General features: G+C 42.9%; 1 protein-coding gene across 6 annotated transcripts in view; it reads left to right on the top strand.

Moving 5' to 3' along the window:
- CTNND2 (catenin delta 2) overlaps positions 1–26,858 on the top strand; it is a 936,316-nt gene that overhangs the window by 881,827 nt on the left and 27,631 nt on the right. For all 6 annotated transcript variants that reach the window (XM_067730382.1, XM_067730378.1, XM_067730381.1 and 3 more), the window contains one exon: positions 10,200–10,284. In XM_067730382.1, coding sequence (XP_067586483.1) covers positions 10,200–10,284 — 85 coding nt within the window. The remainder of the gene's footprint in view (positions 1–10,199; positions 10,285–26,858) is intronic.

Genomic DNA, 26,858 nt, shown 5'->3' with positions numbered 1-26,858 from the left:
TTGGTAGAATCGGTTCTAAGTGTGCCCAGCATCCCCTGGGTATGGGTAACACCACTGAATGTCACTGGGAAGCACTCTGGTGTCTGATAATCAAGAGAAACAGCAGATAGTTTCCAGTCTTCCAGTTTCCCCACACACAAGGAAAGCTGATCTTACTAATAATTTTGATTTGATAAATAACTCATGACTTGGTGAGTCCTGGGATGTTAGTAAGATAGGCTTGACAATCCAGCGTCCAGTCTAGTGACTAGCAAGTTCCTTCCGTACGGAAGAGACGACCCTGATTCATGAAGGTATTTGGTGGCAGCTGTTCCTCTGCGGCTGCAAGTCCAAGTGTTGATGATGGATCCACATCCTTTTGTTCTGTGCCTCTTCAGTTCTGCTTAGCAAGTCAGGGAGGATGGGGGAGAAAACAGTGGGACGGAGTCAGAGAGAAATCAGTGTCCAGCCAGCACCCTCCCTTACCAGCTGTGCCTTTGGGACAAATTATTGAATTTAACAAGTCACTGTGCTCATACTTTCCAATCTAAAACTGAGGGAGGGGCTGTCATAAAATATTTCCTAAAAGAAGTAATAATCAAGTCTTAAAGACTGAATAGAAATTTCTGGGGCAGAGGGGATAGAGGCAGTGAGGAAGGAGGGCTTTTATGCCAATGGAATAAAGAGAGAAAAGGCTCATGTCAAAGGAGCAGCACCGCCAGAAACAGGAATGTCCCCAGTTTGATTTAAGAATCGATGGTATCTTACTCTGTGTAACCAAAACGTATCTTCACAAGCCACAGTGTCAGTATATCAGCGAGCTGTCAATTTTACAAAAACATTCACTCACCTTAATTCAGTTTTGCCTCCTGGAAGTCCCTCAATGTAATCAAGTAAGATTAAAAGGGTAAACCTTTTGTTATCAAGGGCCTACTTCTTGACTTTGCATTCCTGGCCACACCCCTCCATTCCTTTATATCTAAATGCTGAATAATTTTTCTCCTATTATTAAAGGCTGTGAAGGATGCACTTTAAGACTTTTTGGAAATTCTCTCATTTAATTCAAGATATTTTCATTGCATAATAAGTGAAGTTTCAGGGCTTCTGTTTAAGCACCCTGAGACCTCCAAATAGGTTCAGTGAACAATTCAGGATTAGGATTTGAATACTTTCCTATATCAAGTACAGAGAAGCCCCTCTGGACTCGTGTAATAATTGTGCAATGTAGATGGATGGCTTGAATTATATCTTATAATACTTACAGTAAAATGCTCTTCTACATAGGCAGGAAGCCACGTGGTTTTCTGTTTTATATAGCTTCAGTAGACCTTTGGAATCTCTAATTGAAATGCTTACCTGTTTTGAGCATTAAGAACTTAATATGTTGATGCTTTTCTTAAGCAAACACACATGCTCACACAGTAAAACCATAGTCCACAAAAACTCTCTGATATATTTGTCTATATTCATGGGACATTCCAAGACGAAAGTGTTTTCTCTGAATCGTAAGACAGTAGAGCTGTGGGAGGTGGTCACATTAATTCCTTCCATCTGTGTGAGCATCCCTACTGGACCTTAAAGAGAAGAGATGCTTTTATCAGTCCTGTGGTCAAAGAAAATTATTTGATGAAACTAATTAAAAACTCATTTGTGGAAACCATCTATGAAACAGTATATATCCACATTGCCCATCCAGAAAATAGTCCTGTTCAGTCTGTTCCCATCTGGATTATTGTTAATGGGAGATTCCTTTCATTACAAATAATCTCAAATCTGTGCTTTAAACTGACTGAAAATTTCTTTATGGGATACTCATTTCATGTCATTGTTTATCTTTTTTCCCCAGTGTTAGCAGTCTGGATTTATGAATTTAGTAAGAAGTGTGGAATGGCTTTGAGTCAAGCATCTTCCCAGTTATAACTCTCCTGCTTAGTCAGTCTCATCCACTATTTTATGTGGTTTATCTCTTTTATATTTAGTGACTAATTTGGGGATCAAAACAAGGTTTTTATAACTGGAGATAACCTTGTCAGCCACCTACACTTCAATTTGATTATTACTTCTCACTGCTCTTAAAATGAATCCAGAAGAATTGCTCTGGATCTTACCACTAAACTCACCATTTATCACTCAATTCTGTCATGAGGGTAGGCACTGAGACTCCCATGGCCTTCTAGACGGGTTTGAACAAAATAGAAACACGTTATTGAAAATAGAATTTTTGGAATTGGAGATGATTTAATAATTGGAAAAGGGAGGGATATCAGTTGGCTCTAGTTAAGTTATAAAATGCTTGCAAACTTGCCCTCCTCAAAAAATTATTCAAACTTTTAACTTGAGATCGCATGAGAAAACACAGATGAAAAAACCTACGAGGCTATGATTCTGCCTTTAACATATTTATAGGTTTTATTTCTAGACATACACAAGCTTAAATATGCCGTGATACTAATGAGTCAGCCTGGCACGTTGCCAATCACAGTCTGTTTGAACTGAATAGCTCACCATGTTTTGCCAATACACTGGAAGAATTATTCTGGAATCCTGCGGCTGGAATGGCCGTGCTGAACACCCACAATGAATGGCATCAACTGAAATTTTCAGCCGCCCCTAATTTGACACCTCTGGTGAAGATCAGACATTGTGTAATCGTTAATGACTCTCACAGGAGTCTTTCAGACTTACCATTTTAAGTCTTGATAACTTATTCTTTTCACATCATTTTAAACATGCAATATGGACAAGTCCATCTGTTTCAAAAGTACATTTGTATTTTTTCAGATTTTAACAGTTATGTAGGAAATAGTGTTGAGCGTGTCACTGTATTTTGTCATAAGACAGAAAAGCCATTTAACAGCCTCGACTGTTACTTGTCAGTAAGGAGCTCTGTTTGTGGCTGAAGTTATAATCACTTGTCACATAAGAGGTACTCAGTTGCTCAAGTCCTTCAATCAATAGTTATAGTTTTTCAAGTAGACGCTGCATGGGACCAGTCTAGTGGATGAATCAAAATTAAAGTCTAAACAGAAAGTGATGTTTCTTTGACCTTCATCAGTTTTTTATAACACTGTGATGTATTGGCATTTTAATTGAGAGGTTAAAAGCTGCTATTCATTACGTATTCACAGTCTCTTTCTATTTGGTAACTAAGCAAGGAGTAGAAAAAAAATTACACCATCAGAGGAATTTTTGCATACTAAATATGTTTCAACTATATTATCGCTACCTGAATATTATTAATATGTATTTCTCTAGAGTTGCTTGACTTTTGTCATAGATACATATCTAGCTAGTGGTGATACACTACAGCAAAACATAGCATTTGATCTTTGCTCAGCATTGATTATATAAGAATAACATGTGAGGATCATCACAGTTGCAGAGGTTCTCCCCAAGGAGCCTACCTTGGGCTCGCCAGCACCAGGAAGACCAGCCCCGAGATGGGAGAGCTGGAGGGACGCCATAGGAGACACAGACTCTGCTCTTAAAGGGCTCACGCAAAATCTCATACCTCAAAACAGAGCGTGCAGAGGCAGCAGTTTGAAAACAGCCTGGGTCAGACCCCTTGCCGACCTTAGAGAGCCTCTCAGAGAGGCAGGAGGCAACTGAGACTCCCCCGCCCTGGGGACCGAGATGCTCGCAGCAGGCATTTTGGGGAGCTAGTTCTACCATGAGGACACTGGTGCTAGCAAGTGCCTTTAGGAGTCCTCCCTCTGGTCTGTTAGCACCAGAGGCTTACCTGCCCACCAGCCAGTCAGCCCCAGTCCCGGGACCCCCTACATTGAGCAGCCGGCTGTGTCAGGACCCAGCCCTGCCCACCAGCAAGCCAGCAGCCTCCACACAAGGCAGGGCCTGGCAGCCAACTGGACCAGGGGCCAGCCCCCCTACCAGTGCCCCCACAGTAGTTGGCCCTACCACAAAAGAAGGACCCACACAGACCACAAAGGGGACACCCCTAGAGCATACATCTCTGTGACCAGAGGAGAGCGTGCTGCTGGGCCCCATGAGACATCTCCTACATAAGACCGCTTCTCCAAGATCAGGAAACGTAACAGACCTACTTGATACATAGAAATAAAGACAGAGAATAAAGCAAAGTGACAGAGGAATATGTTGCAAATAAAGGAAAACTAAAACTCCAGAAGAAGAACTAAGTGAAATAGAAATAAACAATCAACTCAATAAAGAGTTCAAGGTAATGATCATAAAGATGCTCAGGCGAAGAATGAGCACAGTGAGAAGTTTAACAGAGAGTTGGGAAATATGAAGAAGAACCAAACAGAACTGAAGACTACAATAACTGAAATAAAAAACACACTAGAAAGAATCAATAGTAGATTAGATGATACAGAGGAATGGATCAGCAGACTGGAACACAGAGTAGTGGAATTCAACCAAGCTCACCAAATACAAGAAAAATTTTAAATGAGGATAGTTTAAGATACCTTTGGAACAACATTAAGCATACTAATATTCACATTGTAGGGATCCAGAAGGAGAGAGAGAGAAAGGGGCAGAGAACTTGTTTGAAGGGATAATAGCTGAAAACTTCTCTAACCTGGGAAAGAAAACAGACACCCAGGTCCAGGAAGTACAGTACGTCCCAAACAAGATGAACCCAAAGAGGTCCTCACCAAGACACATTGTAATTAAGATGGAAAAAATTAAAGATAAAGAGAGAATCTTAAAAGCAGCAAGGGAAAAGCAACTAAGTATGTACAAGGGAACTCCCATGAGACTCTCAGCTGACTTTTCCACAGAAACTTTGCGGACCAGAAGAGAGTGACATGATATATTCACAGCGATGAAAGGAAAAAACTGCTACAACCCAGAATACTCTATCCATCAAGATTATCATTCGGATTTGAGTTTTACCGGCAAGAAAAAGCTAAAAGAGTTCAGCACCACTAAACCAGCTTTGCAAGAAATGTTAACGGGACTTCTCTAAGTGGAAAAGAAAAGACCACAAGTAGAAATATGAAAATTACCGAAGGAAAAATATCATTGATAAATATACAGTAAGGGCTTCCCTGGTGGTGCAGTGGTTGAGAGTCCGCCTGCCGAGGCAGGGGACATGGGTTTGTGCCCCGGTCCAGGAAGATCCCACATGCCACGGAGCAGCTAGGCCTGTGAGCCATGGCCGCTGAGCCTGCGCTCTGCAATGGGAGGGGCCACAACAGTGAGAGGTCCGCATACCACACACACACACACACACACACACACACACTCACACACACACACACAAAATATATATATATATATATATATATACAGTAAAGCTAGTAGATAAACCACTTATAAAACCAGTAGGAAGGTTAGAAAGCAGAAGTAGTAAAATCACCTATAACCACAATAAGTAGTTAAGGGATATACAAAACAAAAAAGGATACAAAATATGAAGTAAAAAATATTAAATGTGGGGCTTCCCTGGTTGCGCAGTGGTTGAGAGTCCGCCTGCCGATGCAGGGGACACGAGTTCGTGCCCTGGTCCGGGAAGATCCCACATGCCGCGGAGCGGCTGGGCCCGTGAGCCATGGCCGCTGAGCCTGCGCATCTGGAGCCTGTGCTCCGCAACGGGAGAGGCCACAACAGTGAGAGGCCCGCGTACCACAAAAAAAAAAAAAAAAATTAAATGTGGAGGAGGGAGATCAAGATGGTGGAGTAGGAGGAAACCAAGCCCACCTTCCCCCAAAAAACACATCAAATCATCTTCACATGGAGCAACTCTACTGAAAGCAACCTGGAGACTTGCAGAAAGGCTCTTCTTCAACCAAGTCTGTAAAGAAAGATACACACGGAGTCTGTATCTACAGAGGAAGGGAGGAGTTGTGGTCGGGTCAGGACCTGTGCCCTTAGCAGAGGACACAGAAGAAGAAGGAGATATCATGGCCTTAGGGATCCTCCCTGGGCAGCGAGGGGTTCATATCACACACTGAGCACCCCAGCCCTGGGGTCAGACACCAGGAAGACAAGTTGCCTTACCTGGTTAAAAACCAGTAGGATTTACAGAAGAAGAGAACAAGACTCCTTGTTAACAGCCCATGCACAAACTTGCTTACTCCTGGGAATAGGTCAGAGGAAGCAGATTGAAAACTGTCTGGAGCTCTAGCTGGTTTCCCAAGACCATGCCAGCCCACACTGGGCACCTGCTCCAGCCCCTCTTGCTCCAGCACTGCTCTCCACTAGAGCGGAGGCCACCATGACCAAGGAGAGTGTGCACGTTTAGAGAGAACAGAGCCAGCTCGGACTAGACCCTCAGGGCTTCTGCTCCAGCCCCTGATATGGTGGTAACTGCCACTGAGCACAGTAGAGGCCCTGGTTCACACCTGGCTCTGACTCTAACCCCTCCATCTCCAGCCATATCATCCAACAAGGTGGTAGCTGCCAGCACACCCCAGGGGAAGACGTGACCCATGCTCACTTCAGATCCAGCTCTCCCACTACTGTGCCAGCTGTCTCTCCATCCACTGGGCACACACGCAGATGGCATAGGGATGCTCCCACACAAGGACACCCCTTCAAGACTGGAATAGTCAGCTCCTGCACCTAATTTCATAGGGACAGAGAATGTTGAACAAAATGAGAAGACAGAGGAATATGTTTCAAGCAAAAGCACAAGAGAAGACAGTGGAAAACAACCCTAATGAAACAGAGATAAATAGTTTACCAGACAAAGAGTTCAAAACAAGAGTAATAAGAATGCTAACTGAGCTCGGGAAGAGACTAGATGAACACAGTGAGAACTTTAACAAGGAACTAGTAAATATAAAAAAAAAAACCAGTCAGACAAAGCTGCAGTTATCAAAACAGTATGGTGCTGGCAGAAAAACAGACACATAGATCAATGGAACAGAATAGAAAGCCCAGAAATAAAACCCATGCATTTATGGTCAATTAATATATGACAAAGGAGGCAAGAATATATAATGGCGAAAAAAGACAGTCTCTTCAATAAGTGATGCTGGGAAAACTGAACAGCTACATGCAGAAGAATGAAACTAGAACATTCTCTAATACCATAAACAAAAATAAACCCAAAATGGATTAAAGACCTAAATGGAAGACCGGAAATCTGAAACTTCTAGAGGAAAACATAGGCAGGACACTCTTTGACATAAGTCATAGCAATATTTTGAGAGGTCTGTCTCCTCAGGCAAAGGAAACAAAAGCAAAAATAAACAAAAGGGACCTAATTAAACTTAAAAGCTTTTGCATAGCAAAGGGAACCATAAACAAAATGAAAAGACAACCTATTGAATATTCACAAATGATATAACCAACAAGGGGTTAATATCCAGTTGTATATATCCAAGATATATATATATATATATATATATCTCTAACATACAACTCAATATATCAAAAAACAACCCAATTAAAAAATAGGCAGAAGACCTCAATAGGCATTTTTCCAGAGAAGACATACAGATGGCCAACAGGCACATGAAAAGATGCTCAGCATTACTAATCATCAGGGAAATGCAAATCAAAACCACAGTGAGGTATCACCTCACACCTGTCAGAATGGCCGTCATCAAAAGGACAAAAATAACAAGTGCTGGCAAGGATGTGGAGGAAAGGGAACCCTCGTATGTTGTTGGTGGGAATGTAAATTGGTGCAGCCACTATGGAGAACAGCATGGAGGGTCCTCAAAAAATTAAAAATAGAACCACCATATGATCCAGCAATTCAAGTTCTGTATATTTTTCCAAAGCAAACAAAAACACGAATTAGAAAAAAATACATGCACTTCAATGTTCATTACAGCATTATTTACAATAGTCAGTATATGGAAACTGCCTAAGTATCTATCGACAGGTGAATGGATAATGAAGATGTGAGATAGATATAGATAGATAGATAGATAGATAATGAGAGAGACAGAGACAGAGACGACTATTACTTGGCCATAAAAAAGAATAAAATCTTGTAATTTGCAACAATATGGATGGACCTAGAGAGTATTATGCTAAGTGAAATAAGTCAGAGAAAGACAAATACCATATGATTTCACTTGTATGTGGAATCTACAAAACAAAAGAATAAACATAACTAAACAGAAACAGACTCACAGATACAGAGAACAAACAGGTGGTTGCCAGAGAAGAGCGGGATGGTGGGATTGGGTGGGGGGAGTGAGTGAAATAGGTGAGGGAGATAAAAAGATACAAAATTCCAGTTGCAAAATAAATGACTCATAGGGATGAAATATACAGCACAGGGAATATAGTCAATAATATTGTAATAACTTTGTGTAGTGACAGAGTTATCACGGTGTTTATTTTGTAATGTATACAGATATCAGATCACTAGGAACTGACAGAGTGCTATAGGTCAATTATAATTCAGTTTTTTAAAAAAGAATAAAGTGTACCTGTGTCTGTATCCATGAAAAGATCTAAAATTCTCTAAATCAAAAGAATTTAATACATTTAGAGCATGATACTAGCATAAATGTGAAATCATTTAGCAACTGTCCATTTCAGTGAAAGAAAACATGTATATTACTTAAATACAGCTTATCTCTCATAGAGAAAAAATCTTGAAATTTATAAGAACTCTGTATTTTTTTCTTTTAAAAGTACACAGTATAACTAAGAGATTTTCAAACACAGGCCAAAGTTGAATTCCAAGTCAGCAATAACAATAGTAAGAGTGACTGTTACTGTTTCCAGTAAGTAAACGGATGAAGAATACTTAAACGTAGTTGGTCTACATTGCAAACGTGAAGACCCAGGAAAATAGCAGACATTTAATTGATCATGTATTAGCATCCCATCATTTCATTTGCAGGTCCTCACACATCCATTCGCTCTGGCTTTCAAATCCAAGCTCGACCTGATCCCATCTAACCATCTGCTTACTTTGCATTTTAAAAACTATTTTATGTCAGAAGCAGTTTTGATCTCAATTCAGATGTTCTCTTTGAGGGATCTGTGGGCCACTGCACCATGCGTCAGCTTCAGGGGTGGACTTCACCTTGGAGTCCTCATGAGTGGTTATGTCCTGCCCAACTCCAGGAGTCACCACATAGGCCAAGGGTCGGCCAACTGCAACCCACAAGCCAAATCCCCACCACCACCCGTTCTTGTAAGTAACACTTGATTAGAACACAGCCACCTCCATTCTTTTGTCTATTATTTATGACTCCTCTCATCCTGCAATGGCAGAGTTGAGCAGCTGCGACCGAGACCATATGGCCCACAAATCACAGAATATTTATTATTTGACCCTTTACAGCAAAAGTGTGCCAGCCCTTGCGATCAGGCACAGTGTCACAGTAGCCACTCCAGTTGTGCAGCTGTTGTGGACCCAGCCCGTTGGAACAAAGAATCCGCAGGTAGTTAATAGTTGCCCTCACCACTAGTCAAAGTGACTTCCAAGAATTGGATCAAATTTAATCAACATGGATGTATTGACCCAGTGTCTGTTCTGAGATGCAGGTTGGCACTGAACCAAAAGGCGAAATATTTAGCTGTAGTTTCATAGGGATTTCAAAGCCATGACTTGAAAAACATGATAAGAACCGCTAGTCCAAAGGTTTTCATGACCTTACTTTCTCACTCTGATCCAGAGGACAGAACTTTAATTGCATGAAGGGCTTTGTTTATAGATGCTTATCCACGCTCATCCCTCCATATAAATGTAAGAGAGTGTGTGTGCCAGTGTGTGCACACGTCAGCTTCATGCCAGTCACTTGTGCTTGGCATCATCAGCAAACGGAAAACAATTGCCTGTAACCCCTCAGGTATGTAGAGCCAACGCTATACGTGCTCTCACACTTCAGTTGAGAAAGTGAATATCTTTTTTCGCCTTGCTTACTACACAGGTGTTAAACAACACTGCCATTAAAACCCTTTTATCTGGCCTTTCCTAGTCTCTATCCTTCTCTTCTTTCTGTTCCATTTTGTAGTCCAGTGCTAAATCTGCCTTCTGACTCTTGGGTTTGCATTTGCAATGCACAGCTCTTGGGTTTGCGTTTTGAAAATTCTTTGCCAAATTGCAGTGCCTTCCTGTCTCTCCCCTTCATGGGTATGTGGGTGAGAATGAGGCTGGAGACTGGTGACAGCCATCCCTTGTACTGTCCAGTCTGGAAAAAGAAAAGAGCCAGAAAAGCCATGAAGCTTTTATTTTTTTATTCTTGCTGTTTCCTGACAAGCCAATTTGAAGCCCAGCTGTCCCGCTCACCATCTTGCGTGTCCTGTCTTTTCTTAATCAGACACTCTCCGAAGGTAATCAAGGCCGCATCTCAGGTTCTGAACAGCATGTGGCAGTACCGAGATCTGAGGAGTCTCTACAAAAAGGTAAGGTTTGCTTTACCTTCTTGGCTCGTTAGCTGCACACAGGCCCTGAGCCCAAAGACAGCATATCTGGTCCTAACGAGATGTGTCATAGGTATGAAGGGACCTCGTCTGAGAATCTGAGCAATTGAAACACAGCTGAAACAAGAGATCAATGAAGAAGCAAAAGAAAAGGGTCACTAAGTGTCCCCAGGATATACACTAAGATTCATGAACTTTCTGGATTGGACAGACCAATAGCCATAGAGAAAATAAGCTTGTTTTTCTGAGCTTCTGTATTGTGTAATAGACTAAAAAGTAATAATGAACAGAGGGATTTTGCCAAAAAAAAAAAAAAAGTCAATAAATAATGTAGTAATAGTAGAGAGGAGACAGAAAAAAATGTAAAAAGCAGTTCAGGAGGTTGAGAAGAATTGCAGCCCAGGAACATTGGGTAGAGACCCGACAGCCTGCCCCACGTTCCTAGCCTGAGACCCTGACGTAGTTACTGATCAGGTCGAAGGGCTGATGATCCTAACGACAGCCGTAGATCGTAGCAAGAGGCTGGGCATTCGTTCAGCAGACTCTCCCCAGGCCGGCTGGAATTTATATCATACATTTCAGAGGAGACTTCATCCCCAAAGTGGTTTAAAAATAAACCTTAAGAGAAAAAGGTCACATCTAGAAATTTTAATTCTACACCTCATTCCCAAACGCTGCTGAACAAAAGATGCATACTTTTCTTTTTTGCTTGGGAGGGGAGAGAGTCCTTTAACAACATCTCCCAGAAGTTGTCATCCCAGGATAGATTTGAGTTAACAAATGGGGCAGAGAACACCACTGACAGATTGGCAGGGAGAAGAGCCTAGGCATCGATCTCCGTAGGATTTCAGAAAACGTGAGCAGGGCTTCCATCAACAGCTGCCCAGAGCACCTCCTTGCAGCCCCTGGCAGCCTGCATGGAGGGAGAGGGGGAGCTGAAAGTCATTGCCACCTTGGTCCCCAGCCTCCCAGTCTTGGGATCGGGAGGTGGGGTCACAGCAAGAGACGCACATCAGAGGGGGCAAGACCCATCTGGCCAGAGGGAAAATCTGTCATTTTCTAAGCCAGTGGGAAAAAGTAAATATTTAATACTGGTCCTACTAAGTTAGTCTATTTCTAGATTTCCCCGAGGTCTTTCTGTTTCCCGTAAGCATTCATTACTTTGTACTTTAAAGTTTAGCCCATATATTTCAAAATTCTCTTTCAAGATTTTTCTGTTCCTTAAGAGGAAGTATATTTAGGCTGAAACATTGCAAAATTAAGGGTTAGGGGAGTGTTCTGAATTAATTATATCCTTTCCTACGTATCTTGCTGTTCATTGAAAGTGTTTTGGGTTCCATGCTGTTTGAAATGCACATCCCAGCATCCCTACGTGGTTCCTTCCGGGACTCTTCCAGGAGACAAATGAATTCTCTCCCAGGACAGGATCCTTCAGCTAAACAAGGCAGCCAGACATGAAGAACACGCTATAAATTAGAAAAGAGCTGGTCGTTCTGAATCGATGGCTCCAGAAGTTCAATGAAATATTACTGCCTCAGATAAACTCCACTCTCCCTCGGATCCTGGACATCTCTTTGCTGAAATGCACCTTCTCCTACTTCTTTGCATTGAAGGGAAACGGCTTTTAGAGACTCTACAAGTTATTTGTTGAATAGTAGTATGAGTTTTCCATCTTAGTTTTTTTCTGTGTTGGTAGTAGGGTTCAGAAAGTGTAATTGTCTCTCTCTTTACGTGAAAAAAAAAAAAGAATGTGTTGACGAATTTAATGGAGCTAAAACTCAAGAGCTAAAGAGAGTTTAAAATGTGGTTCATGTGAGGAGACTCAAGAAAGACAGGCTGGAGAAGCTGATGGTGATGTTTTTCATTGATCCAGGATTTTAAAATATTGAGAAAGATCTGGGTTTTTTTGTTTTTTTTGGTTGCATTGGGTTGCTGTGCACGGGCTTTCTCTAGTTGCGGCAAGCAGGGGCTACTCTTCATTGCGGTGTGCGGGCTTCTCATTGCAGAGCACGGGCTCTAGGTGCACGGGCTTCAGTAGCTGCGGCACGTGGGCACAGTAGTTGTAGCACCCGGGCTTCAGTAGTTGTGGCTCGCGGGCTCTAGAGCACAGGCTCAGTAGTCATGGCACACAGGCTTAGTTGCTCTGCGGCATGTGGGATCTTCCCAGACCTGGGCTCGAACCTGTGTCCCCTGCATTGGCAGGCTGATTCTTAACCACTGTGCCACCAGGGAAGTCCCAAGAGATGTTCTTAATAACTTCCATATTATGCAGTCGTGATATGGAATGAGGACTTTATGCTCAGTATAAGTGCTGCTAATAGCAAAGCTCAAAATGCACAGAAGCTTTTCTTTTCTGAAAGGTCCTTTGGTGAGAAAACCCACATTCATTCATCCTTATGAATTGTTTTTAATCAGCAGGACAATAGATTTACATTTTGTTCTTCACTGACAATTAATATATCATTTAAAAAATGCCTGATCCATGTCTTTTAATTATCCATGCTTCAAATCTATGTATTAAACACCTGGTATAGGCTTAGAAAAGGAAGAATTCCAAAGAAAACATGACACGTAGAGCAGCTACTGTGGATAGAAATGAAATGTGGAACAACGATCGGCAACTACATTAGATTCAGAGTTATGTACCACAGGTCTACTGGATAAATTAAGAGAAGGAAAATTATAGAGCAAAACCTTGAATCTGTAGAGTGCGCGTAAGTTAGGAGGTAAGAGGAAAGGGCGTTATGTCTAAGAGGAAAAACATGAGTAGAGAGATGGAAATTGAAATAGAAGTGGCATATCTATGAGACAGAATTAAAGGTCCATCTGGCACTGGCTTATTTCCTCCTAGGACCCAAGCACAGAGGCCAGGATCACAATTCATTAGCTCAGCTACTTTATTTTACTCAGAAATCCATTTAATACATCAGAATATTCTTTTGGCCGGGAGTGCTGACCAAATTATGTTGGATTCCTGATACATTGTGAGCCAAAACATTTGCATTAGCCAAATCTTCAACTTCAGTGAGGGCTGGACTTCTGATTTTCTCCCCTAAGGGAAAATAAATAACTGAAGAAGAATGTTATCACTGGCAGGCTAAATAATACATCACGTTTCTGTATTTTTTTTAAATCAATCCTTAAGATTAGATAACCACAGAGAGAACTTTAAAATGTCTTTATCATCTGTACGGTATTTTTGCAGAGGATGTTTTCTAAAGGAAAAGAAGATGAGCCTTGGAATAGACTTGATAAAGGGATAAAAGAAAAGGAGGAGATCAAAAGTTCTTGACTTTTTTGAACATTGGTACTTTAAGAAAACGAGGTGACTGACATAGTAGACTGATTATGTTTGACTATGGTGTGGTCTGTTGGGACAACTCGTTTTCGAAGGAGATAAATTTGCTGGGGGTGTGTATATACAATTATTATAGAAATCATCTCTTACAAACCCTTATATAATACCTTAATCCTATGTACATCTCCAAAAAATCATTTTTGGTTAGGATCCAGGCTAAGCCACTCTAACAGAGAGACTCAAAAATACAGAAGCTCCAGCTAAACATGTCTCTCTTTCCCTCTCATGGAACTGTAGCTGGTTAGGCAGGTGGTCCAGGGTCAGCAGGTAACCCTGGGACCCGTCTTGTTACTCTGCCTTGTACCAGGGTGTCATCCTTGCCTGTGTGGACAAAGCTCCCTAGCTTAGCTCTTCCCCTCTCATTCCAGCCCATAGGAAGAGAGAGAGGATGAGTGAAGGCAAGTCATGCTCTTTGAAGCAAGCAGCAAACTCCTGCTCTCCTCCCAGGAGCAAGAACTCAGTCATGTGGCCACGGCCAGGTACCCAGCTGTGGGGGAGGACACGAAAAGTGGGCCGCCGTGATACCTGCTAAAACTTGGTAGCAGGAGGAAAGGGGTTATTTTACTAAAAGAAGAAAGGCAGTATCAGCTCCAGTAGTCATTTGATGTTGTTCAAATATCTTAAATATTCATTGTAATCGCTACCTAATGGGGCATTTTATTCCATTTCAGGGTAACCGTGATTTTTCAGAACTTCTTACATTAAGCAAACATCTCCCTATCTGCAGCATCTGCCCTCCAACTGCATACTAAAAAGTCTAATTTCTCTTCTCTGTGATAGCCTTCCTGTTTTTGAAGTTAACCAACTCTGTACAAGGCCATCCCTTCTCAGTTGTAGGAATAGCAACATTTATTATTATTACAACTGTTGACTGAAAAAAAAAAAGCACAACCTAAAAGTTAAAAGTTATGTTTTATTTGGTGTACAAAACTGAGGACTTAAGCCTGGGACCCAGCATCTCAGGTCACTCTGAGGGACTGCTCCAAAGAAGTAAGAGGGGAAGCCGGGAGACATAGGAGTTTCTGCAACAAAGACCAGGTAGTCGGAATATCAAAAGATGCCTGTTAATTAAAGAAAACCAGACATCTCAAGTTAAGGAGCTTAGTGATTTTCTGTGTATGGGAAGATGCAAGAGTCTGGGCTCACTGAAATCATTGCTTTGATGTGCACCTCAGCTCTCTGGGGCCGGTATCCTGTGCTTTCCCATCCTAAGTCTCCTCAGGGGACACCATCAGGGGGTAGCTGCAGCGGCTGACTGCTAGATGGGGGCATCTTGCCTCCATCCTGAGTCCCCTCAGGGCTCACTGTCAGGGCGGCTGTAATGTGATGGTTTGATGGCTGCAGCATCCTTTGCTTCCTGATACGGCAGGCAATATTTTTCCTTCACACAACTCATGCTCAGTTGTAACATATCAACGTTGCCACGACCTTCACCATTGCTATCACTTTTTTCCACGTGCGTGCAAGTTTGTCAGCATCCCTTTCGTAATGTAGCACCCCAAAATGAATATATTCTTCCAAGTTTATTTGCAGGAGAAGAAAGAGAATAATGAGACTATACTTCCCTGGTGCTGGGCACTGAACGTCAACTAATGAAGCCTGGGAGTGTATTAGTTCCTGGAAGGCTCATTGTACTAGCTGGTGAAGTACAAAGAGCACAGGACTTAGAATCAAACAGCCAGAGGTTAAGGGCACACCCCTGCCACTTACCAGCAGCATGACCTTGGGCAAGTTACATGAGCCTCTCTGCCCATCGGTGCAGCAGCTGACTTTGGGCAGTCCTGTGGCCCACTCAGAGGGACAGGGACGATTCACCGGGCCTCACAGTCAGGGATCGGAGATGCGCTGGTGTTGTTTTGTATCCAGCTATCTGAACCTGGTGGGTGGGCAGGTTCCTGCCATAGAGTCTCCAGAAAAGTAAATAACCTCTAAAAATGGTCTAAAATGGACCTCTGTGATGCCTTCCTTCTGCTTTATGATCAGAGCCTGGAACTTTCCTCAACCGTTGCATCCGAGAACCTTCACATCTTTTCATGGAGACTGTGGGCATCTCCCCATTGGTCCCATTCCCGTCCCTTGCTTTCCTCATCCGTGAGGCAAACGCCATACACCTCCCTGGCCACATCGCTGATGACCTCAAAGGGGACAGTGGTCATCTAAGAGCTTTGTCAGCTGGAGAGTCACATACAAGTGGGAGTTAACGGCTGTGAATCCTAGAACAGTTTTCCTGCCGTTTGGCTGACAAATGCTCTTTGCCGTCCTGTCCACAGGCAGCTGGACATTTGGATCCTAGTATTTCATTTTATCATTGTCATCGTTGTTCACCTTCACCTACATTTTCATGATTCCCTTTCTTTGTTCGTCTTCCCTCTTTCCAGCCCCTCGATGCCTAATCCAGTGCCCCTTTCCCAGGGTCTTTCTCCTAAGCAGCCATGCCAGCCAACGACACTGGCAATGTCTGCACAGCCCCAAAGCAAAGGCTCTTGCATGGTGGGGTGTAGGTAAACCAAACTACACACAGAGGGTTTTGTAGGAAGCCCAGTAGTGACAATGAAAGTTGTCCGGGGTTTAGAGGTAGCTGGAGCACTTTTATTCCATTTTAGTGCGGAATTTGTGTACGTGGCAGGTCAAGGAGGCTGAAGACATGCTCGTTGGAGTGAAGGTGGTGCAGAGGGTTGAAATGAGAAGGGGTGAGGTCAGGCCCTGGCTTAGGAAACAGCATGCCGTGTCCCTCCGATAAGAGGCCCTGCTGTGACCCTGTACCTTGATAGTTTGAAAATGTGATAACCAGCATCACCCTCAGAAAGTCTCCCGACTCCCCATGACACCATTGTCCCCTGAGTTGCCTCAGGCTCTCTGGTTGTCCCTCCTCCATCCTTTATGGGCTCGTCTTCCTGTTCATTCCCTGAATGTTGGTGTCACTCAGGGCTCTGTGTTTAGATCTTTCTCATCTCGCACACGGCCTCTTGCTGGGTGTCTGGAGCTCTTCCTTGGGTTCAGTTACCAGCCACGTGTAGTGGTCTCCCGCATCTCTTTCTCCAGGCCCGGCCTCTCCATATATCTAGCCATCCGCTAGATGACCTACTCAGATGCCTGCAGCGCCTCACGTGAGCCCACTGTTTCTGGATCCGGCTCCTCTCCCTGCGTTCTCTGGTCACAGCCCTCCACCTGTCACCCTAGCCAGGACCCAGGAACCACCACTGGCTCTTTCCTCTCCTTCACACATCTGCGTCGAACCCACCAGAAAACCCCAGTCTTCTGTCTCCATCCATCTCTCTCCATGGTCATGGCCATGAAAAGCTGCTTCCGTCTTCTGGATTATCAACCCCCATCCTAACTGGTCTCTGCACCATCTGGCTTCCTCCACTCCTGTCTGTTCTCCAAAGGGCAGCTGGGGTGAACTTCCTAAAAAGCACATCTGATTAAATTACTACTGCGCCTCTCAGTGGCTCCCACTGTCCACAGGAAGAAATCCAGACATCTCAGCGCAGCCCATGAGACCTTTCAGGTGCAGCCACAGCCTAGCTCTGCATTTAATCCCTGCTCTGCCTGCACTCCGCCACCAGCTGTACCTAACTTCTGTGCTTCCAGTTCCCTCTCCCTCCTTGTCTCCCACCCTGTGGAGCCTTTCCAAACATCTGTACTCCACCTTCCACCCTACCTGCCTCCCTGAATATTTTTTTTAATATCACCTCCCGTGAAAATCACTTTTCCGACCTCTTCACCACATCTGAATTAAAGATCATTCCATCTGAAATAATTGTAGAGCAAATTAATTTAAATGAATGATAACTGAATCACTTTGCTGTACACTGGAAACGAACACAACATTGTAAATCAACAATACTTCAATAAAAAAAATAAATTTTCAATTCAAACTTCTAAAGAATGACTTAAGCATCATAAAAAGCATGAACTTAGAGCTAAAAATTGTGCAACATAATGGTGCTATAATATTTAATAACTAGGTAAGATTTATTTGTACTTTTATAGAAAAAACAATTTTCCTCATTGGTTCAGATATTAATTTGGGGAGGATGTGTATTACAAACTTACAAGTCATTTCTTCATAGAAATTGCAGTGAGACTTGCCCCCAACTGTAGCATAATTAATGTCAACTCCTAATGAACAGAATTCTGAATGGATACCTTAAATGTATATTATGTAAAATGAACAAATGCTCCCTGAAAAAGACTGTGTGACTATGTGCTCGAAAACAAGAATGAAGTAAATGAAATAAGTTAAATGAAGCATGTCTGCATCTTTGGCAAAAATAATGTAGATGGTTTAACTTTTTTAAAAATTGCAGTTTAGGGACTTCCCTGGTGGCACAGTGGTTAAGAATCCGCCTGCCAATGCAGGGGACACAGGTTCGAGCCCTGGTCCAGGAAGATCCCATATGCTGCGGAGCAACTAAGCCCATGCACCACAACTACTGAGCCTGTGCTCTAGAGCCCACAAGTCACAACTACTGAGCCCACGTGCCACAACTAATGAAGCCCGCGTACCTAGAGCCCGTGCTGCACAACAAGAGAAGCCACCGCAATGAGAAGCCTGCACACCGCAATGAAGACCCAACGCAGCCAAAAATAAATAAATAAAATAAATAAATTTATTTTAAAAATTGCAGTTCATACTTACTTTGATTTCTCTGTTTCTGCAACCTTCTAAATTTCCCTCTTGGCTACCAGTGTCCATGAAGGTTGTCAATGCAGCCATCAGCTTAATGACAAGAAAAATTGACGTTTATCTCATTCTCAGCCAGTACAGATCACTGCTGGTCTTCGTGAGACGTTAGGTCCAAGACCAATATAGTGGGGCTTCCTAAACACAAATTCCATTAACAGGCTTTGGTTTTAAAATTGGCGTGGCCCATTTTGCTTTCAAATGTTATTTACATAGCAGTCACTTAAAATGTAAGCTTTCTTATCACTTGAACTCAGACTTGAACAAGATTTAGCTTATGATTCTTAGGCTTTGAATCAAAATCTTCTTTCAATTCTAGTTAAATAGTTCTATGTTAATGTTTAATTATCAGAAATGCAAACAAGATCTTCACATTTGCTCTCAATGTTGGGGCAAAATAACCTCTTATTAAAGAATTACAGCCAGCATGTCTAAATGTTGCACTGGATGGTGGTTAATTCCTACCTGGTCATGGTCGGCCCCTAGGTCAAGGTGCCAGCCAGAAGGTCCCCTGCCAACTCCCATGACATCTGCCTTATGTAGGACATGTTCCTAGAGTCCCAGGGTGAATATGCCAGCCCAGCACAGCAGCTTTTTGTCCTTCCCCGGCTCCCATCTGCACCTTCAGACAAGCACTGGTCTCTGGGTCTCAATGGGACTCAGCAGGTAAGACCCCTCTGCCCCAGCAAAGACCCTTGGGAACTCCAGACCACCGTAGAAGGTTCTGAGAAAAGCCACAATAGCAACATGGAGTCATCCCAGGCCATCCTGTGCGATACCATGGGAACCCTTCTCAGGGTGACGGATCTACGGGAAGTCGTGGAGCTCCAGGTACAATGAATCTGCTCTGTCCTCTGAGGCACAGACGTGTCCTGAGATGGAGTGAAGAAGTAGCAGGAAGCCTCAGGGCATCACGGTGAGAATGCCTCTGAGCACTGGGTACCAGAAGACGGTGATGTTAACTGAGGGGGCACCACCTCTGTTCTACTGTCTTGCTTCTCCATGGGCTGCTCACCAAGAAAACATGCTGAGCCTTTAAAACAGATCCTGTAAAGTCATCATGGAAAGGGACAGGGCGGTCCCTATTGTCAAGTAGACAATCATCATGGAAAGGGACAGGACTGTCCTTATTGTCAAGTAGACAATCATCATGGAAAGGGACAGGGTGGTCCCTATTGTCAAGTAGACAGTTTGTCCAGTGTTCGGCTTATAACGCTGAGGCTCATTATTTTGCTCTACGTATCTCAAAGGCCTTCAGAGAGAACAGCATCTACTCAACCACTCTATGAGTGAATTAAAATCCTTCGTTCATAAATGCAGGGATCAAATCAAAGACAAATCAAAGGTCAGAATCCAACCTCTTGACAATCACCAGGGTTCGAAACCAGACTCATTTTACCCCCACTAATAGTCGTGTCCCCGTGTTTCTACAGTTGTGTTCCTGTAGGGCACCCTATCGCCCTACCCACCACGTGAAACGTTGGGATCTTGCACGATGAGCTTGTCTCAAAGAATGCCCAACCACCTGTGCTTGAAACAGAAAAAGGTGGTGTTTCTACAGATAGCAATATTGTATTCACTATTGCCATTTGGATGAGAGAAACAAAGCATAAAACTAATCTTTAAAGATAGACTCTCAGGCTGCGGGTACCATTCAGCCAGTGAGTAATGAGCTTTGATGGGAGTGGAGTCATGTCCTTCACAGCCTGAATCACGCAGGACTCTCTTTTCTTACTGCCATGGGATTCATTTCACTGGCCCTTGCCACCACTGCACTCACAAAAGAAGAAATCAATAAGTAATTATGGATAGGGAAGGGGGTGCCTGCGGATTTCCTCAAATGTCCAAACTACAGTGGATGAGAGAGTGGACACAGCGCTCTGTGTTGTCTTTCGCTGCTTCCAGGAGACTGACCTCTATACCTAGATGAGCCAGTGGTCCTGACCCCTGCGAACTGAAGTCACATTTCATGCTTCACATCCCTCATCACCCTCACCTGCTGAATATTTAAAAATCAATACTGGATTGCAGCGAGAACTAGAAAGATATTTTGAAATACTGTCAAGGAAAAAAACACAACATGATCAAAATTCAAAATTTTGATCTTTAAGCTTTGCAGCAAGAAGAGCAAGAAATACTTTTATACTCGCTTTAGCGTGTTGCCATTTTGAAAATTAAGAGATTTTTACTTGGGGAGTATCTAAGATGGTGATAGAAAGGTGGTAAATCCTCTATAGAAATAAATAAAACGACTGAATGTAGAGCTGTCATTTTAGCAAGGAAATTGCCTACCAGGAATTTATTAATCTTTCTACTGTGCTGGAAAATTCTTCACCAAGAGATGACTGGAAGGACGTGAAGACTTTTGGCCAGACTCTTAAACAACCTGAGTGCAGTGTCCTCAAGACTCAAAATTGTAGCTCCTTGAGTTCTTTCTTTTCTAAATCACTGTTTGTCAAGCTGGGGTCGGAAACAAAAAGGGTGAGGTTAAACTCAGCTATGACACACATTCGAGTGTTGATTTTTATATCGACAAATAAGGTCCTCCTTCATGAGGTCCCGTAACCTCTTGGAGACAATTCGCAGACACTAATCATATGATATCTGTCCAAAAACAAAGGCACAAATGGGAACAGAAGCAAAAATCAATGCTGCAAAAGTGGAAATCGATGCACATGGCAGTTTCTAAACAAGAAGTGAGTAGTTAGAGCTGTTGTGGGACTGGACCTCCAAGTTGGGGAAAATCCTCGCGAGCGGTGTCCAAGCTGAATGTTTCCTTCCTGCCTGTGCTCTGCCAGGTGGCTTTATTGTAACATTTTAAATCAGAACCTCCGAAAATACCCCAGAGACAAAAGGCAGAGGAAAAGGATTGAATCAGGAACTAGAAAACTCGCTAAACTTTTTTTTTTTTTCTTGGAAGTATAATTGATTTACAATGTTGTGTTAGTTTCAGGTGTACAGCAGGGTGATTCACTTATACATATATATACAGTTACATATATATATGTATGTATACATACACGTACATACATATATATGTACGTGTATGTATATTCTTGTTCAGATTCTTTTCCATTATAGGTTATTGCAAGATATTAAATGTAGTTCCCTATGCTCTACAGTAGGACCTTACCTTGTTGTTTATCTCTTTTATATATATTAATATGTATCTGTTAATCCCAAACTCCTAATTTATACACCGGCCTTTCCCCTTTGGTAACCATAGTTTGTTTTCTATGTCTGTGAGTCTATTTCTGTTTCGTAAATAAGTTCATTTGCCTCATGTATTTAAATTCTACATGTAAGTGATATTAAATGATATTTGTCTTTGTCTGACTTTCTTCACTTAGTATGATCATCTCTAAGTCCATCCATGTTGCTGCAAATGGCATTATTTCATTCTTTTTTATGGCTGGGTAATATTCCATTGTATATATGTACCACATCTTCTTTATCCATTCACCTGTTGATGGGAGAGGACAGATCTATCATCTATCATCTATCCTTTAGGTTGCTTCCATGTCTTGGCTACTGTAAACGGTGGTACTGTGAACATTGGGGTGCATATCTCTTTTCAAATTAGAAAAGAAACTCACTAAGTTTAATGTAAATCTACCACCATTCTTGTTGTTTACTTTGGGCAGTTCATTCAAACTCACCCCACCTTTTCAGTGGATCCCAGTAGATGGGATAAACTACTCTAAGAGAGCCTTAATTTGACTGGGAAGAAAGAACATGATCAATTTCTTCTCTCTTCCTGCCTCCATCTGCCCCCACCCCCCACCCTCTCAGAAGCTGTTCCTTCCTATGTCCCCATGCACACCCCCCCCCCATCAGGCTCTGGCAGGGAAGGGGGATGAGCAGAGAGGAGAGAGAGCCCGGCCCATGAGGTTGTAGCCTGGCATTCGTATCCCGCCTATCCCCACATGCTGGCTCCTTCTCTCATGGGGGCAGTAGTGTAGTTTGCTCACCAGTACCAGCCTCCAACTGAGGACTTCTGGCCTGGACCTGGCTGCCTCCAGCTAACTGCTCCGAACTCTCCATCCACCTCAGGCTTCTGCTACTCCACTGCACATAGACCAGAGTGGATACAGATTTTGCGCCCTGTAGCTTAGGTAGTTTGGGTAATTCTGTTTAAGAAGAATATACTTTATGAATATAAAATTTCCTACAGGCCTTGGAGGGGGGTCATGCAGTGGACAGGCCTGAGACCTAAGCTTCTTAAGCTCCATGGTTGGTCCACCTCTGGCACTGAGTCTGTGCATCACCCTGATAATGGTACTGCAGACACCAGTCCCTGCGACCCCCAAACTCCAGAGAGCCTGTTGTCAGGCAGAATAAGGAGTTCACTTCCTGGGCTTCAGGAGAGGAAGGATGGGGGGTGCCCAGCCCATTGACTGCCTCCGAGGAAGCCCTCCCCACTGGCATTCTCCACCCACTAGTGAATTCTCAGCCTAATCTTATATAATCTGGAGATGGAGCATGTCTTAATGCTGCAGGACCTTATTTTGTCCTCCACTTTCACAACTGTGAATGGATGATCTAATTCTTTATTTTGAGGATATATATGGAGCAATGGGGCATCTGGTATTCACTGCTTTGGGACCTTAGCCAAAACACAGACAATGGAAGAAAATTATATTCACATCCTATCGCAGTACGTTGTTGCAGGTATTTAATCATCTTAAGTTGTCCACAAGTCTAATCAATTGTGTCTAGCACACCCCCAAATAAACATGGCTTTAAAACAAATTCATTGCTCTCTGTTAGTTTCCTATTGCTGCATTAGCAGATTACAGCAAACTTAGTGGCTTCAAGAAACACAAATTCATGATCTTACAGTTCTCGAGGTCAGAAGTGCAAACTGGGTTTCACTGGGCTGAAACCAAAGTGCTGGTTCTGGATGCACCCCTTCCTGTAGCTGTCTAGAGAATCTATCTCCTTTTCCAGCTTCTGGAGGCTGCTACTCTCCTTGGCCAGTGGCCCCTTCCTCCATTTTCTAAGCCATCAGCATAGCTCCTTTGATTTTCTTTCTCTGCTTCTATGGTCACGTCACCTTCTCTAAATGCCACCCTCTTGCATGTCTCTTTAAGGACCCTTGTGATTGCATTGGGCCCACTCAGATAATTCAGAGTAATCTCCCTCTTTCAATATCTTTAACTTAATCACACCTGCAGAGTCCCTTTGCTACATAAGGTAGCCTATCACAGGTTCTAGGTAACTAGGACATTGATATCTTTGGGGGAGGGGTGCATTATTTAGCTGGATCTCCATCACATGGCCATACAAACTGTAAGGCAGGCTGGGACATGTGGTCCAGGTGTGTGTCTAGGAAGAAAAGTAAATGGATTTGTAGCAGTTCTGGCCACATCCTCCTCCCTTACACGATCTCCTCCCAGGCTTCTCCACTGCCGCTCTCCCCTGGGTGTTCTCTGAACTTGCAAGCCTCCATCTCAGTCTTTTTTGCAGACTCCTGGTCTTCCCTGAGGCATCTTTGCTTTTCATCCTATACCGTCTAGTGGAGATGACCTCATCTGGCCCATGGTTGTTTGTTTGTTTTAATAAATTTATTTATTTATTTATTTACTTACTTATTTTTGGCTGCGTTGGGTCTTCATTGCCTTGTGGGCTTTCTTTAGTTGTGGCGAGCGGGGGCTACTCTTCGTTGTGGTGTGTGGGCCTCTCATTGCCGTGGCTTCTCTTGTTGTAGAGCACAGGCTCTAGGTGCATGGGCTTCAGTAGTTGTGGCACGTGGGCTCAGTAGTTGTGGCTCATGGGCTCTAGAGCGCAGGCTCAGTAGTTGTGGAACACGGGCTTAGTTGCTCCACGGCATGTGGGATCTTCCCGGACCAGGGCTCGAACCTGTGTCCCCTGCATTGGCAGGCAGATTCTTAACCACTGTGCCACTGGGGAAGCCCCTGGCCCATGGATTTTAAATACATTTGAAGGCTAATGGCATCCACATTTATTTCTCTGTGTGGTCCTCACTCCTGAACTCTAAGCTTACACATACACAACAACCCATGTGACATCTCCACTGAACTAGCTCACAAGCTCTAACCTTCCACACATCTAACACGTACCTCTCAATATCTTCCCCAAATCTATTCTTCCTCCATTGTTGCCCATCTCTATAAAGAGCACCTAACCCACCTGGTTGTTCTTTCCAGAATTCCAGGAGTTATTTAATACCTCCTTTTTCCTTATCCCATTACACTTGGCACCAAGCCCTGCTGATTCTATACTCTGAATGTCTCTCAAATCCACCTACCTCTCCCATCCTTATTTTCACATCATCTGTCCCTAGGCCTGATGAGATTGCTGCCTGCTTGGTTTCGTGGAATCTCCTTCACCATCTTCAATCTCTTTTCCCTTAAAAATTCAGAATACACTTTTATAAATCCAAACCTGGCCCAGTCAGTCTCCTGATTAAAACTTCTCAGTGGCTTCCAGTTTCTCTCACTTTCCTACCCTTCTCTCCAAGCTCACCTTCCTCAACCTCAGTGCCTTTGCACTGCATGGGCGAAGGTTCATTCCCCAGCCGAGAATGCCTTCCCTCCCCTCCCACCAAGCCTGGCTATTTCAATCTCAGTTTGTCTCTTCCCCAAGGTAACCTCTCTCTCCAACTCTCCAAGGCTAGTAAAGATCCCTCATAATAACCTGTGCCTTTTTCTTCCTGGCTCTTTCAGAAATGCAATGTGATATAATCCTATTTTAAATGTCCATCTCCCCTTTATCTTCCCCTCAGGAGCCATGCCTGTCTCTGTTCTCGCCCCTGTACCCAGCACAGGTACTTACTAAGGTTTATTAAACACATCCAACCATGTAGCTACCCCAGAGTTTAAGATCAGCAGAGGGCTCATTCCATGACTCTGCTTCCATTTCCATGGTTTAAGGCATTCGGAAGCAGCGCGGAATGTGCAGACATTGAGGTTGGGACCCAGGGTGAGCTTTGAACGTGTTGGCCGCTGATGAGTATAGATGCAAAATACCTGGCTTTTCAAATGTCAGAATGACGTTGCTGCTGGAAGCCAGACATTTGGATTTGTCAACGTGAAGATGGGACTTTGCACAGTTTCGCACCAAATGTAACTTTGCAGCACTAGCTGGAACACAAAGGCCATTGTTAAAGATTATCCACATCAGATCTTTGTTTGAAGGCCTCCAAAGTGATGCCAGGGAAACAAAAGGCCTGAGCCGGTCTTATTTCAATTGGCCAGGTGGTTTTCTGCATTCCGTTTGGCACCCGTTAAGGACTGGTAGTTAACCATGATATACTTTCTTCGACCAAATTGTATCAATTTCTTTCCAACTTGTCAAATCTTCTCAGTAATATTGTTTCTTTAGAATTAGTTCAATGGTAATAAATTGAATTCCTAAAATGGATTTACTCAGTATTTGCTTTTAAAAGATGGTACATACTGCAGAAGACTCTTATCCTTATGTATCCTTAAGTAGCCAAATCAATTTAATTAAATTTCATTAGAAGCACCAGAGCTGAAACAAACTAATGAAAGTAACCGGGTATGTCAGGTGGTATTTACTTCTGCAAATACTTCCTTGTGGCCCTTAAGATTTAGTTTAAATATTTAACTCTAATAGCTTTTGGAATTGTTGATGGAATTAGTTTTAATGAATCTTTTAACAAACAGTTTACCTTAAAAATAGATGGAAGCTTGTTTTATTATAGCCAAGAGGAGCTGTGGTTTCATCGACAGGCAAAATCTGGCTTGGTCTTCAATCACACAGACTCTGAATATTCTATTTCCATGTTTTTCTCTATAATACCTTTTACTGAAGTAAGGAGGATGTTTGTATAACTACCGCTAATTTGGAATCTTTTCTTTCTCTTCATGTGATTACATCAATAGGTTTATTCCACTTAAAAAATGACTGGAAAACTGGCACAATTTTGAGCAATCACGTTTGCTTAAGTGAGCAGTATCTCAGCTGGTTACCTTTTTCAGCAGATGGCAGCAACTCAGGTTTTAACTTTCACTTGAAAAATAGGTTCCTGACGAAGTGATTGAAGTACAAGTTCTAAGTGTTCTGGGTTGAATGAGTGGATGAACTTGGTTTGCTTTAAGCCCCAAGGATTTTCGCCACACTTTCTTTATGTCTCAAGTCATCATAGCAAATTGGAATTGACAAGCTCTATGGGCCGAGAGACTTCAAGGACAGCTTAACACAAAAAGCTTGTATTTGTTACTTCAGAACTAAAGAGTCTCTGTATGCCTCCTGAGAAATCCTTGTTTAGATGCCAGATAAATCTTATCAAATTAAGGAAGCTCCAGAGCTGTTTTCAAAGAGAGGAAAAACATGTACTGGCATAACAGTGTCTTAGTATCTATTTCGGGGAGCCAATTAATATCCTCAGTGGAAAGAAAAACTATTCTCCATTTTCAACGTTAATTACTTTCTGAAGCTTTTGTCCAAGTCAGAGATGTCACTTATCACTAGAAAAGATTTGTTACATCTAAATTCTAAGTATAGAAGATAAAGATTCCAAAA

Source organism: Pseudorca crassidens, chromosome 3 (assembly GCF_039906515.1).
Source record: "Pseudorca crassidens isolate mPseCra1 chromosome 3, mPseCra1.hap1, whole genome shotgun sequence".
In the NCBI taxonomy this organism is placed as follows: Eukaryota; Metazoa; Chordata; class Mammalia; order Artiodactyla; family Delphinidae; genus Pseudorca; species Pseudorca crassidens.
This window is presented reverse-complemented; position numbering and strand designations above follow the sequence as displayed.